Genomic DNA, 15,321 nt, shown 5'->3' with positions numbered 1-15,321 from the left:
TCGAAAACCTGGAGAGGGTAATTAAAGAAGCGATGGAGGAAAGCAGGAGGGGTAGCTGAGATGTAAACAAGATGCCCTACCGGTAGAATGCGGACATCGAGACACAAAGAAATGAAATGTATAGTCATGAGAAGAAGGCTAACGAAAGCAAGGGGCAGAGCAGGAGTCGATCCTGATGTCATCGAGGAGATCGAGGAGGAGTACCGCGTACGGAAGAGGGAACTCTACAGGAAAATTCGTACAGAAAAAAGAAGGCACTGGAGAGAACTGTGTGAAAAACTGGATGAGGACCTCTGGGGTCAGGGATACAGGATCGCCATGAAAAAGTTCCATGCGTACCCCTCGTATGAAATGCATATGGATAAGAAGCTCGGGGTAACACGAGAGCTCTTTCCCGCGGGCAGGTGGCATGGTGTACGGAGAGACGAGGAAGCTGAGCGGGCTGTACCCTTTACCATGGATGAACTTGTCGAGGCATTCGGCGCACTCAAGACGCGCAGGTCCCCCGGTCTGGATCAGATATGACCTGAGGCGGTGAGATGTATAGGACGGGCGGAGCCCGCGTGGCTTCTGGAGCACATGAATGCACTGTTGGAAGCACAGACCTTTCCTGAGCCTTGGATGACATCGAAGTTGGTACTGCTTCCCAAAGCTGGGGAAAAGTATTGACCCATCTGCCTTCTTCCGTGCGTCGGTAAGCTGTATGAAAAAATGCTGCGGGGACGTATCGATGACATGATTGGGAGGTCGGGAGGCTTGTCCCCGAGGCAGTTTGGTTTCTGTAAAGGGAGAAGCACGATTGATGCAATCGTGGGTGTATTCGACGCATTGCGCAATAGAAGAGATGAACACCGTTGTGCGGCCCTGTTGTTTTTCGATGTTAGGAATGCATTCAATACGCTGCAGTGGAATGAGGTAACGAAGGCAATGGAGGTGAGAGAATGTCCTGGATACCTGATGAACGTGGTAGCGCAATATCTGTCTCAAAGAAGAATTATGGTGGAGAAAGGCACGATCGTGGATGTGACGGCAGGTGTTCCCCAGAGATCTGTCTTGGGCCTGACGCTATGGAATCTAGCATATGACGGGATTCTGAACTATGAATATGGAGAGAGTACGGCTGCCTTTGCATTCGCAGACGATCTTGCTGTGCTGGTAGTGGCGCGAGACGAGCCAGATCTTAAATACCGGGTAAGGAAAGCAGGCGGCGTCGTGAAGAAATGGATGACAGCACGGACTGAAACTCGCGGCAAAGAAGACCGAAGCCATCATTCTGAAGGGGAAAAGGAACAGGCAAAGTGTGGAGCTACAATGAGCAGGAGCGTGTCTAATACCCAAGAAACACGTAAAGTACCTAGGAGTGACGTTGCACCAGAATGGAAAATGGGGGGAGCACGTGCAGGTGGTGACCCTTAAGGTTCCAAACAGTGCGGCTGCGTTGGGAAGGGTGATGCCCAACATTGGAGGACCCAAACCCAATAGGAGGAGGGCCTTGCACGGTGTTGTGCAGTCGATCGTCCTCTATGCGGCACCAGTCTGGAGTGAGGCGGTAGGGATACGGGCCTATAGGGGGCTCGTTACACGAGTGGACAGAACAAGTCTGCTGCGAGTGGCATGCGCCTACAGGACTGTGTCTGCCGCAGCCTTGTGGGCCATCACTGGATGTGTTCCGCTGCATGTGTTGGTAGTAGAAAGAAAAGAACTGTATGAGAGAAGAGACCTTGAGCTCACTATGGCCGAGAGAAGAGAGGAAAGAGAAAGGTAAATTGAAAGATGGCAGCAAGAATGGAACAACATGGAGCATGTGGCACAGTGGACAAAGATATTGCTCCCTAACTTAAAAGATTGGATGAACTGTGGTCAAAGGCGACTGGACTATTTCCTGACGCAGGTGCTCACAGGACACGGGTATTTTAGAGCCTACCTCTCTGGGTTTGGAAAGGCTGACGACACTAATGAATGTCTATACTGCAGACACCCGGACACTGTTACACATACGATGCTAGAGTGCAACAGATGGATAGTAGAAAGAAATAGAATGGAAAGAGAGACAGGTGTGAATTTTGTGACAGTGCGAGAAATAATTGAGAGAATGATTGAAAATAAAACTGGTTGGACTAGCATACACAACTATATCCGTGTAGTGATCAAGAAGAAAGAAGAGGAGGAAAAACAGTTGTACCAACGATAGGGGTGAGAGGGAAATATATTGTGAGTAGAAGGCAGAGGGAATAAGTTTTGACGAGAGGCGAATAGGTGATATATATTGTATGAGACAGACTGTGGGAAAGAAGCTCTAATAAATGAAGGGCCTCCTTGCTTACTTCTTCTTCTTATGCAATCCACTAATGGATGTTCGCGATCACGTTTGACCATTTTTGACCTTGCTTACAGTCTGTGGATAAATGAAGGTAAAGAGCTTCAGAAGCGATGTCGACCTTGCAGCGGCCATTCCGCTTTCGCAGCGCTGTATGACAGAGGAGGGTCTGGTTTAGCAGGTAGGCATTCGGCGTAGCCTCGGCGACGAGAGAGCGTTTTAAAGTACCTCGGGAACTATCGCTGGTACTACGAAGAATGAATCCTGCACTAAGGTCAGTCAGACGGCGTTCTGGACTGAGCTGTCTTTTGAAGATTCCAGGCCCCCTCTCTTTAAAGATGAAAAAAAAGATTAATTAGCCTAATCGTTAAATTCACCCTTACCATCTTAATCCATGCTCCCTCAATTTGGCATCAAACTTAGAGAATTATGGTTTAGATTATTACAGAAGTAAAAAATATTTCAAAAATAATGAATTCACACTACTATAATAGTATCAAAAAGAAGAAACAACTTACTTTAAACCGGCTCTGGCCAATAGGTGGCTGCGCATAAGGAACATCTTGAAAACCATAAATATCATTTCTGTTTTGACTTTGAAGGATGTCTCCACGAATTTTTCCAATAGGATTAGCCAAAGTAACCACTAAATTATCGTTTTCCAAAAACGCTTCTGTTTCAAGATCAGAATGAACCTGGAACAATATTGATTGTATAAAAAATTTAAGACTTTGTAAAGACCTTTGTAAGATTTGTTGTAAAAGGTATACTTAAAATACCCTAAATAAGGGTCACATTTTAGGATTTTAGGATCAAAACGTTTTAGGATTAAGAAATCCATCATCAGTGTTTCTAAACGCCCTAAAATTAAGTATAACCTAATTAATTAAGAAGATAGTTAAAAAGTTGACAAAGGTTTAAAAAACAGGAGGTCATACTTACAAAAAATAGCATGACTGAGCCACCAAAATGTTATGGGTAAAAATCCTTTAAATGTAAACAATTATGTTATGTTACAAGTTAATACAAAAGTGTAAGGATGTTGCATATATGCCTGGATATTACCCAGGGCAACACAGGACTCTTCCCACGTGGTTGGAATTTTTTTGAAGATTAAAACCTCACATATGGGATTTCAATGGCCAACTGACAACTGAATACGAGAGCAACTCAAAAGAACGTCAAGGAGAACTGCTAAATAGCATTTAACAACGGTTACGACCCTAATCTTAGCTACAAACTCATTCAAAAGAGACACCTTAGTTAGAGTCGGAGAGGGACTGCTTTCCCTAGAGACTTGACCATCAAACCCTCATAATGCTTTTTTACCATATTTCCATGAACGTCTTTCTGGAGACATTAGATATATTCTTAAAAGAGTAGTTGATAATACTCACATTTCTTTCAAAGTACTGTAACAAAAATAAGAGAACTTCTGTTGGAGTGAAAGTAAAAAGAAAGATATACTCCCAACAGAAGAAAGGAAAAAAAAAACTAAGTAATAAAAAGGAAGAGAGAGTGGGAAGAGACAGAGGCAAACTGAATAGAGTTGGCTAGCAAGAGATGCAAGAAAACCACTTGACACTCAAGGATGGATACGGCTCGTTTGCATGCCTGTCGAAGAACAGTAGCTCTATATAGATAGTAATGATAACTTAAAGATGAAATAATAAAATAAGAATAATGTACTGAAAATGAATGGAGATGAATAATGACTAAAAACGAACAAAATAAATAAAACTAACTAATCATGGGCGCCATGAAAATGATCTTCGATCATTTTCCCAGGTATCTTATACTGCTGTCAAATATTAAATATATCAAACCTGTAATAATGAACATAAAGGAGTAATAAAAATAAATGATATACAAAATAAATAAACATTTATTAAAATGAACTACCAGATTTTTAACAATCTCTGAGTTAAACAAGTTCATATTATGTGACTCTAACATGACAAAAGTTTGCAAAAGTTATGTTCAACCTAAGATAACAACAATGTTACCTGTTACAAAATTACAGGTATAAGTACCTTTCACTAACATATAGGGTACAAAATTACATAAGTCTTCTACCAAATGGTTATAGTACGCCTGCTACGTACAACTAAAGGAAAACCGATGAATATTAAAAGTAATATAAATAAATATATGTAAATAGGCATGAGCCTAACTAAGGGAAAATACTAAATGAATTAAGCAAAGTTAGATATACAATGAATAAAGTAGAAATGAAGTTGAGATAAATACCGACGATGACCTAAATTAACCGAACAAACGGAATAAAGCGAATAACAGTAAAATATTTGGGAAACAAGCTAGTAATATTACAAAATAAATTTACCCGAATTACATAAACCAATATCAAAGCAATAATAAAGTATTAAAAACCTAATTTTCTCTAGGCTTATTCCTGTGCACAAGAAGTTACCGTAGATACAAAGTTTGGGAACCAAATAATCTAATATACAAATATGTCAAAAAAAAACCAGAGGTAACCTAAATCTGGAAAAAAACATAGTGTATTTAACAGATAGTCTGAAATATAAAAAAAAAACCAATAGTTACTAAAACACCTCACTAAATGTTCCCAAACGAGGTTGCGGTTACATCCTAGAAAATGATGCACCAGGATGGTGCGACCCCATGACTCCTGTAGGCCCAGGTGCCAAGACGAAAATTGAGCTGGAACGCTCCCATAGCTTGTTCCCAAAAAGACGTATTCCCATGATGACTTGACTGTGGCTGTAGTGGTTTCTCTAGGTGGTCAAATAAGGTCTATGACTTCATGGTAGGGTTTCTCCCAAATGGCTAAAAATCATTCCCAGTTTTATTTCTCATTTTAAACATGAGCAAAAAGTAAAGGGAAGAAGAAATGATTGAGGAACTTTTTAGAAGCAATAGTATAGAAAAACCGACCATTAAAACTGGAACAAAAACCAATCTCAGGTAACCTTGAACTGTTTTGAGTGTGAATACATGGACAAATGACATTGAAATGATTTATTTGAGGAAATATCTGTAAAAATATATTGAATTTATAAAATATTGGATGTTGAATAATTTAAAACCTACAGAGAAATGATAATTATTTCTAATATTAATTGAGAATTGCATATGTTTGGTTATGTCTAACCAAAAAATATATTAATATATAATTTTCCTTGAATGAATATTCAATAATCGAAATAATCTACATAAAATCCAAATAATGAGTTGACTAAGAAATTTAACAATGAACCTAATATCTCAAAGGTTCCATCACAAAAACCAAGGCTATACAAAAAAAATTACTATGAAAAAGTAGATCTCACCGAATGATTCCTATTTATACTCCAACAGGAGTTGTCACCCACATGTCTCCTCACTCCAGACAATCCCTGGTGGTAACTTTTTACTTTACGTTAAATTTCTTATGTGATAAAATAAGTTGGAGGAAATCATCCGCCATTCTATATGGTATATCTAATCGACACCACAGCTCACAGTCAAGTAAAGAACGAGAGGCGTTTCTCCGCCAAGGTAAACGTCAAATTCTCTCAGAACCCGAATAATTCTCGATAGGTGGAGTACGTTCCATCACCGAGGTATGACGTCACCTCAGTGGTCCTATACGAGAATTTAAATGAGAGACCGAGGGAAAATAATAATAATAATTATTAAAGAGCTACTTTCGTAACGTGACCGTTACAGTACGTAACAATTTAGGACAGTGTTTTACCAATTCTAAAGATCCTATCAACTATTCTCCTTCTCATAGGCATCTTTCAGTGCGTCACAGTTTTTCGATTTCTTTCTAACACATTAAGTTGGAGGAGACAGAAAAAAAGGTACGTCCGTGATTAAAATTATTTATAACATTTATTGTAGTTGCTGTACTATTTATAAAACTATACAATTCAAAGAACATACCTTTTCAAATACAAATACAAATCAATGAAATAAACACAATTGATTTGTTTGTATACCAAATTACGATTACGATTCTGACAGCTATCAGTTTTAAATAAAATGTCATGCTATGACATGATTCTCTACATTATTAAAATCATATATTACATCATTAATGACACACTGAAAGGCGGAGAAAAACTTTAAATTATATCCGTATAGATATATAATAGGTAAATAATCATTACATCGGTAAACCTAAATCAACAACTGGAATAACTGTTATAATACATGTGTATGTATCACAGACGTGCCTTTTTTCTGTAACTTGCGTCACACTGAAGAAGAAAGTCTCTGAGAAGAACCATATATGGATCGTAGTGGTGTGTAAAGATTACAACGTTCTGATTGTGACGCTACATATTATATAGGTATATCTGTAGATTCCTATCTTCTCGCTCCTTAAAACACAATTTAGAGTGAAAGAACACTTCTACTTGCTCACAACATGTGAACATTTCTACTTGCTCACAACATCTCGTACAAATCAAACATACCCTTAATATCCCAGAAGATGTCTCATGTCACATAATATGTCACAGAAAAACTTCCTAAAATTGGACCTGTAGGAAGACTTAGAAATAGTTAAAGAGAAGCAAAGAAGTCCTAATTGTGTCATTCGCCATGTGTCATTTAATCGAGATTCCTAACCCCTACAGCGTCAACTTTTTTCATAACCCATATCTGCTACAATTTTCTCCTTTCCTTGCTTCATCATTCATGACTACCATCTACATCCATTTCATTCCCAAGTGTCGATAAGCAACATCTTACTTTATCTCTTCAATACTTCACTCGTACTTCATCCTCCCACGTTCTCATTTTTTCACTTCTGCTTTATTTCTCCAAAAAATTTTTTGTTCCCTCACCCCATATACCACCACATCTCTCATAATAATTCATTCTCATTCCAGCCAACCTTTTTGCCATGTCTCGAAAATGATAACGAGATACAGTAACGAAAGAAAAAAGCAAAATTATTTTTATCTGAAAACCCCTACATTTTTGTACTGTATTTATCTTTTTTCGTATTTCTTATCATTTTCAAGTAACATGAAGGAAAAGAGGATTCTTAGAAAATTTAAAAATGCGATTTATAATTTGATTTTTTTTTTCAAAAATCATTCTTTTTAAACTTGTCCAACTTTTTGAACATAGAAATAACACTATAATAAAAGGTATTGTAGAAGTAAAATTATGCATTTAAATTCTGATGGATGAGAGGTTAAACAAACTTCTCATTTTTCCTTAAAATATATTAGTCACCAATTGTCTGCACCATATTTCGCTTAGTTTGAATGTAATCGACATTTAACAGTTTAACCTCATTGTAAAGGTCTTTTCAACCACTGCAAAATATATTTGTAGCATTATTTCCATAAAATCGGCCGTTTCTCTGTTATTTCAAGTTGAATACACCGATTTGAGCATGCACCAAAAAAAAAATCTCTTTTCACCTACCTCTTTTGTATTATAACTAGATTTATGAAGTAATGAATCTCTTTGTTTTTTCATAAACTACAAAAATGTTTTATACAGTGATGAGCGCACTAATAACCGGCAAAATAGCGCAAAAGATGGAAAACATATTAAATTGTGAGATAAAAAGAAATCAAACTAGTGGAGGTGTTAAATTTAGCGATAGTAACTTATAAATTGACATTATATTGATTGTTTCCCACCTTTAGACGTATCGGACGAGTTTGAAAAATGCCACTTAGGGGAGTGCAATTAGAACGAAAAGATACAATGTTTCTGAAAAAATCAAACAAGGTTATATTTTCTAAAACTTTTTTTGTTAGGTTATAAATATGTTAAAGTAAAAAGTTCTACTCACAAATTTCGCCGCTAATTGTTTATTAATTGTTTAAACAATAACAATTGTTTTGCATAAATAATGTTAAGAATATGGGTGAATTCAACATTTTATTTTGATAAAAAATGTTTTTATTTTAGTTTTGATTATGCTAAACCCGAATCTGACATTACAATTTGCAAATTCAAAATGGCGGATTCAAAATGGCGGATTTTTTCCTAAAAATCCTTAAAAAGTAGTTGTAAAATCCGAATTTTTTTTATAAAACGTGTTTGTTTACCTATATGTGGATATTTTTGAGAGGTTGCTGAACCTTAATCAAATTTTGATCATTTAAATTATAAAATGGCAGATCCAAAATGGCGGATAACTTAAAAAATAGTTGTAAAATCATAATTATTTTACAAAATGTATTTATTTCAACATCTATTTATTTTTGAGTGCTTTGATAAACATAGCTTAAATGTTAACATTATAAACTATAAAATGACGGATCCAAAATGCGGATTTTCTAAAAAGAACATAAAAAATAACATTTTTGTAAAACATTTATTGTCTTTATTTTTAACAGGTTGTTAAATCTGAATTAAAGATTAAAAATTTAAATTTCAAAATGGCGGATCCAAAATGGCGGATCCAAAATGGCGGATATTTAAATGAAAAACAAGTAGAATCCAGTCAAACAAATATGGAATTTCATTCTTAAAAAAAAAGATAAACAAATCATTTTCACAATAATATTAAAAATTAAAATGTATTAGAAAGAATATTTAAAAAAAAACAAATTTTCGATTAGAAGGATATAATTGCATATTGGAATATACTTTTTAATTACAAACAACTTTTCTTCATAAAAATTTTCGATATTGTGAAATATAAAGGTACTTTACTCTTGAGTGAAATTCATATTTTTTGACATACCTCGTACAAAATTAACAAAATTTGATATTTGATGATTGCATCTTATGTTATATATGATGCAGAGTATTTTATAAAAAATAACTTTTTTCGTAAAACTGATATTAAAAAAGTTATCAATAGGTTCCAAGTTACGCAGTCATACTGTATAAAAGCTAAAAAAAAATTTTTTTATTGAACATTTATTATTGCTGAAGCTTATTATTAAATGTATTTTAGGTAAGTTTTACAGAAAAAAGTTTTGATCACTCTGTATATACATTTTTTCAGCTGGTAATTTTCGGATTTTGTATTACATTTTTGTTATCTTTCTTAGTTTTCTCAAAAATAAATTATTTATTTCAATTTTAAACTAAAATAATTCAGTGTTTTTTAAATATTACATCCCAAGCTTTAAAAAAATAGCAAAAACATTGTATTAGAATTATTCAAACTTGAGTAATACCGTCTTAAAGTGGTGGGAATTCTGTAAAACTACGAAGTTTTCAAAAATTACATTTTTTGAGACATCGTATTATTTGAATTAAATTTTTGAGATTTTTTTTGAATAAAACATCGTTTAGTAAGATGATTGAGAGTTCAGTTGTACAAATTTGAGAGTTTTATAAGTAAAATTGTATTAGTTACCCATTTTTAAATCATTTTTAAACAAAATTCATGTAAGGCTCACTTTCCGCCCACACCGTACTTATGTCCATACATTTTATTTCTTTTAATTACAACCATAAGATAGCTTATTTCATCTTCTTTCATGTCCAATTTGTAAAATTTCTTTTAATCCATTAGTTAAAGAATTACAATAAAAATACTCAACCGTGCACTTCTTCCAGCGCTAGTTTACAGTGCGCCAATGTGTGTGAGAAGGGTGACTTTAGCGTTATAAATAAAAAATTACAGAAGCTAGAGATCTAATTTTAGAAAAATCTTTATGTAAGGTTTTTTTTGTATAATTTTCTGAATTTTTCAATGGTTAAGTCAGTTTTTTTCTAAAAATTATATTTTCGGAGTTATTTAAAAAACATCTAACTTCGCTGTTCATTTGTTTAATAAAAAATGAAGCACCCACTTCTCGAGTAGAACTTTTTGATATGTTGTTTATTAAACATTTCTTAATGAAATTACAAAAAGTTTTATCTTGTTTGATTTTTTCCGAAGTGAAAATCTAAATGCACTCCCCTAACTGTCACAGTGACAGTTTTAGGTGGCATACTCCTCTGATACGTCTAAATGTGGGAAACAATCAATATTATGTCAATTTATATGTTACTATCGCTAAATTTAACACCTCCACTAGTTGTATTTCTTTTTATCTCACAATTTAATATGTTTTCCATCTTTTGCGCTATTTTGCCGGTTATTAGCGTGCTCATCACTTAATACTTTTTTCGTTAGATGCACAGTCTTTAAGGTATTCGGAAAAAGGCGTCCGAAAGGTGTCATTTTTTAATGAAAATAGTAAATTTTCAACCACGAATAACTCAAAAAGTATTGAGTTCCCAAAAAAAATTGTTTTTGCTTAGAAATAGGTTCTCTAGCCACTTTTCTAGTTATTTTGAAATCAGAAAATAGTAGAGGCTATTCTCAAAATTTCATTAAAATCCATGCAGTAGGATGAAATTCGGAGCCGAATACGCTCACTGACTGCACTATTAACATTATATTTATTTGTATAAAAATATATGCACTTTCATTTTTACATGCACAGTATTGCACAGGCACTTAAAATATTATTTTCCGCAAATCGCCAGGAAATTTTGACACTCCTGTCAAAATTTCTTGAAGAAAAAGTCAGGACTTCCTTACTGTAAGGAAATGTCATTTCCTTACTGTAAGGAAATAATATTTCCGTACAGTTGTTAGTGTTCTACATAAATGATAATTCAACCTCAATACGTTTCCATAGTAACCCAAGTAATTTTATTAGGAATTTCAAAGCACCATTTATTCGGGAATAAAATTATCGCGTTTTTTTTAAATCAATCAATATCTGTCGAATTTTAAACGATTTGCGGAAAAATAGTATGTTTACCTCGTAGGAAAAGCCACATTCCTGGACTCTGTGTTGCTAAGTCTCGGCTTGCGCCTCGACTTAGCAATCTTCACAGTCGTCCAGGAATGTTAAGCTTTTCCTACCCGGTAAACAATGTACTATTTTCTACAACCGTGTTAAAAATGCAATTTTTAGCACTCCATAGGAGCGTTAAAAATACTACTTTAAAGCACTAGTGCTTTAAAATCTTTAAGGCACTGCAGTTAAAAGTGAATTGTCAAATTGTGAAACGTTAACATATTTATATTTCATTTATTGACATTAATATTAACAGTACAACTTGCGCAATTTGAAAAAGGTGGTTTAAAAGGTTTTTTTAAATATAATTTAAACTGTATTATTGCATTTTTAACACGTTTGTAGAAAAAAACTATTAAAATTTGTGAGAATATACAACAATAAAAGTAAGATGTTATTATACATGTAGAGTCCTTTTCATGAGCATTTTTCAGTGCGTCACAGTTTTTCGATTTCATTCTAACGCATTAAATTGTATGTGACAGAAAAAAGGCACGTCTGTGATTACAGACATTTATTTTATTTATAACATTTGTTCTAGTTGTCGATAGATGGCGCTATAATCGAAAAAAAAATATTTACGAATTATATAATATATCTACTAATATAATCTGTACAATTTATAAGACTATACGCTCTGAGCTTCGCTGGTGGCGCTCCTAGCGGATGACTAATTCAACTTTCACCGGTAATTTTTAAATTTATTATTTAATTGTTATCGCTTAATATTTACAACGCAAAAAAAGTAATTAAATTGTAATCGATTTTTTTAAGATTTTGCTAATCATTTTGACGTTCTATTGATAAAATATGAATTTCTTACTTCGGAAACTTTCACAATTATCGTGTAGATGGCGCTAAGATTATTAGAATAATTTATAATTACATATTACGGAACAGTAAAAAAACTTAAATTCAGTATTTAAAACGTAAGTATATTTAAGGTAAAAATATATACCACAGCTTTGACCAACTAATATTTTTTATAATTAATGTTTTTAATTTTAATTTTAAATTAATCACTTTGACATTTATGTCAAATTTTCGGTAAAGGTGTACAGACTTGTCACTACTGGCGCTCGCGAATTTGTAAATATCCCCTCTAGGTACGAGCTCAGAGCGTATACAAATCAAAGAAAATACCATTTTATAAATGCAGTAAACATAATTTATTTGTTTTTATGCAAAATTTCAAATAAAATGTGACAACTGTCAGATTTAACTAAAATGTCATGTTAGAATAAATATTATAAATGCGTATTTATCACGGATTTACCTTTTTTCTATCATTTGTGGCGCACTGAAAAATGCTCATGAAAAGGATTCTAGTTGTTATGATTTACGTATAGGGCTTTTCATTCACAGTCATTTGTTTCGAGCTTCTGTCATGTGTCACATAATATTAATATATCTAGGTCGTACGTTATTGGTATATTCCAATGATACAAACCAAAGACGTATGACGTAGATATATTAATATTATGTGACACATGACAGAAGCTCGAAACAAATGACAATCGATGAAAAGCCCTATTTACAGTATATAGCCAGTTTTGATGTAATGTCAAGAAAAATATAAAAATGGAATGTCAGTCAAGTTCAAGTAAAAGTTTTTGTAGATATTGTCCTGTAATTGAGAATGAATAAATTATAATTGTTGATATATAAGACGTTTGTACAAAAAATATTGTATGGTATACGTGTTAAAAGGTACATATTTAAGACACTCATGTGAATTGCAGAATTCGCTTCGCTCATTATGCAAACTTTCACATGTGTGCCTTAAACGTGTACTTTTAACATTTATATCATAAATAACTATTAAAATCTTAAAATCCCTAAACGTAATTTTAGGCCCTTATTGATTTTAAATTTTCAAAACATTACTGTTGAAATGTGTGGTAGTGTTTACTAAACTTACAGACTCAGATGTTTATAGTACGTACAGTCGAAAAAATGAAAGATTACCCATGAACGATCACATCAATCACTTATTTTGTGGTTGCTGTCTTTTTCTATACGCTCTGAGCTTCGCTGGTGTCGCTCCTGGCGGATTACTAATTCAACTTTCACCGGTAATTTTTAAATTTATTATTTAATTGTTAACGCTTAATATTTACAACGCAAAAAAGTAATTAAATTGTAATCGACTTTTTTAAGAATTTGCTAATCATTTTGACGTTCTATAGGGCTTTTCATCGATTGTCATTTGTTTCGAGCTTCTGTCATGTGTCACATAATATTAATATATCTACGTCATACGTCTTTGGTTTGTATCATTGGATATACCAATAACGTATGACGTAGATATATTAATATTTAGTGACACATGACAGAAGCTCGAAACAAATGACTGTGAATGAAAAGCCCTATTGATAAAATATGAATTTCTTACTTCAGATACTTTCACAATTATCGTGTAGATGGCGCTAAGATTAATATGTTAATTTATAATAACATATTACGGAACATTAAAAAAACTTAAATTCAGTATTTGAAACGTAAGTATATTTAAGGTAAAAATATATACCACAGCTTTGACCAACTAATATTTTTTATAATTAATGTTTTTAATTTTAATTTTAAATTAATCACTTTGACATTTATGTCAAATTTCCGGTAAACGTTTACAGACTTGCCACTACTGGCGCTCGCGAATTTGTAAATATCCCCTCTATGTACGAGCTCACAGCGTATAACAAACGTTTGTTATTTATAGAAAAAGACAGCAAATATAAAATAAGTGATTGATGTGATCGTTCATGGGTAATCTATCATTTTTCCGACTGTATTATATCTATTTAGTGCTGTTTTTTCGATACTCTGAATGAAGTACTGCTTGTATAAGTATTTAAGATGTTCCTCTTACCATTTCAAATATAATATTTAAAAAATTTCTTAGTTAGTAACAAACTATACATGTATACACCGTTCTTAGGCGTCAACGCCCTTCGGTAGGGATCTATGGAGGAGTATCACCAAGCCGGAAGCCCTTATCCCTTCCCGTACCGCTCCTCCATAGGCCGATCAGACGCCAGTTTATTCCAGACCAAGCCGTAGACTCTATTGAGTTTTATACTACGGCGTTGGCCTTTTTATAAATTTCATGACCTAGCTGAGGCTCGAACCAGCGACCGCAAATCGCAAATCCACTAAACTTGTCGATCAACTGAGCCCCAGCTAACTGGACCGTCAAGACCGACAAACTATACATACCTTCCTAAATATTAAAAAAAGTATTAACACAATACCTATCACAGTGATTTTTGATTTCATCATTTTGTTGCGAATCTATCTAACGCTTTTGTTGTCAACAATTTAATTTTATACAATGACTTGTTTTTATATAGTTGGACCAAAAAATTATTAATATAATAGATAAAGTACTGTAGTTTTATTTTAAGTGTTCTACAAGTGCACGTGCTATCTTGTTGGCTTAATTAAATTTTTATAAAAGTGGAATTATTTAATTAAAAATATCACTAATGTACATAGATACAACTTGACACTGGGTATATAAGTAATAGATAATGCAAATTGACCAGTAAAAATATATAGTTATCAGTATGTAGTATGAATAATTTTGTATGTATATTTATCTCATGATATAAGATGTTTATAAGATGTTTTTTTAATCCTTGATTAAGAGCGTAGATTCAAAATTTCGGAACAATGCTTTCTGAATATACCTACCCATTTTTCGAATCCTGAGAAAACTAATAAGTACCTATTTTTGAAAAATTTAAACGCATAATGAAAGATTACATTATTACCGAGGGCCAAAAATCCCTGAAAACTTATATAATGTTTATTTTAATAAGTTACACACGTGAAAGAGAAGAGAAAATTTAGTGTGATTTTTAATTTCAAATATCTCATTCAAAAGAAACTTTGGGTTTATTTCGGGGACTTATATAAAAGGGACTTTTGGCCCTCGGTAATAATGTAGTATGTCATTCTACATTTAAATTTTTCAAAAATATTTATTACGTTTTCAGGATTCGAAATATTTTCAGGATTTAAAACACATTGAGCCGAAATGTTTGCGCCTACGCTCCTTATGTGGAGGATATTTATCGATTTGAGATAGCCAATATAATTCTTTTTTAACAAAAAGTAATCTGATTCCATACATATTTTGTTGATTTAATTAAAAAATCTATAAATTTACATTCTTGCTTGCTTGCTTGGTTATTGGCCTTGCTTTATGCAATTTGGCCAGCTCAATCAGGTTGGCGGTCACGACGTTGA

General features: G+C 33.4%; 1 protein-coding gene and 1 long non-coding RNA gene across 2 annotated transcripts; both read right to left on the bottom strand.

Moving 5' to 3' along the window:
• Positions 1-2,696: 2,696 nt before the first annotated feature.
• LOC114339387 (cholinesterase) lies at positions 2,697-14,562 on the bottom strand. The gene is made up of 3 exons (XM_028290033.2): positions 14,287-14,562; positions 2,836-3,012; positions 2,697-2,735 (listed from the first exon to the last, which is right to left on the bottom strand). The coding sequence occupies exons 1-3, from the start codon at positions 14,347-14,349 to the stop codon at positions 2,697-2,699; spliced, it is 279 nt and encodes a 92-aa protein (XP_028145834.1). The 5' UTR covers positions 14,350-14,562.
• On the bottom strand, positions 4,185-6,003 carry LOC126881328 (uncharacterized). Its single transcript, XR_007696802.1, has 2 exons — positions 5,632-6,003; positions 4,185-5,128 (listed from the first exon to the last, which is right to left on the bottom strand). It is a non-coding gene; the product is annotated as an uncharacterized LOC126881328 (long non-coding RNA).
• Positions 14,563-15,321: the final 759 nt, after the last annotated feature.

The sequence above is a fragment of the Diabrotica virgifera genome, chromosome 3, assembly GCF_917563875.1.
Source record: "Diabrotica virgifera virgifera chromosome 3, PGI_DIABVI_V3a".
NCBI lineage: Eukaryota > Metazoa > Arthropoda > Insecta > Coleoptera > Chrysomelidae > Diabrotica > Diabrotica virgifera.
The sequence above is the reverse complement of the archived record's forward strand: the minus strand, read 5'-3'. Positions and strand labels throughout refer to the sequence as shown.

Excerpts from the sequence above, each read along its gene's own strand:
- LOC114339387 (XM_028290033.2), bottom strand. The coding sequence starts at position 14,349 with ATGATGAAATCAAAAATCACTGTGATAGGTATTGTGTTAATACTTTTT. Across the intron at positions 3,013-14,286 it reads TTTTTTTAATATTTAGGAAG|GTTCATTCTGATCTTGAAAC; the intron begins GTATGTATAGTT and ends ATATTGTTCCAG. Across the intron at positions 2,736-2,835 it reads TTGGCCAGAGCCGGTTTAAA|TTTGATGCCAAATTGAGGGA; the intron begins GTAAGTTGTTTC and ends TAATTCTCTAAG.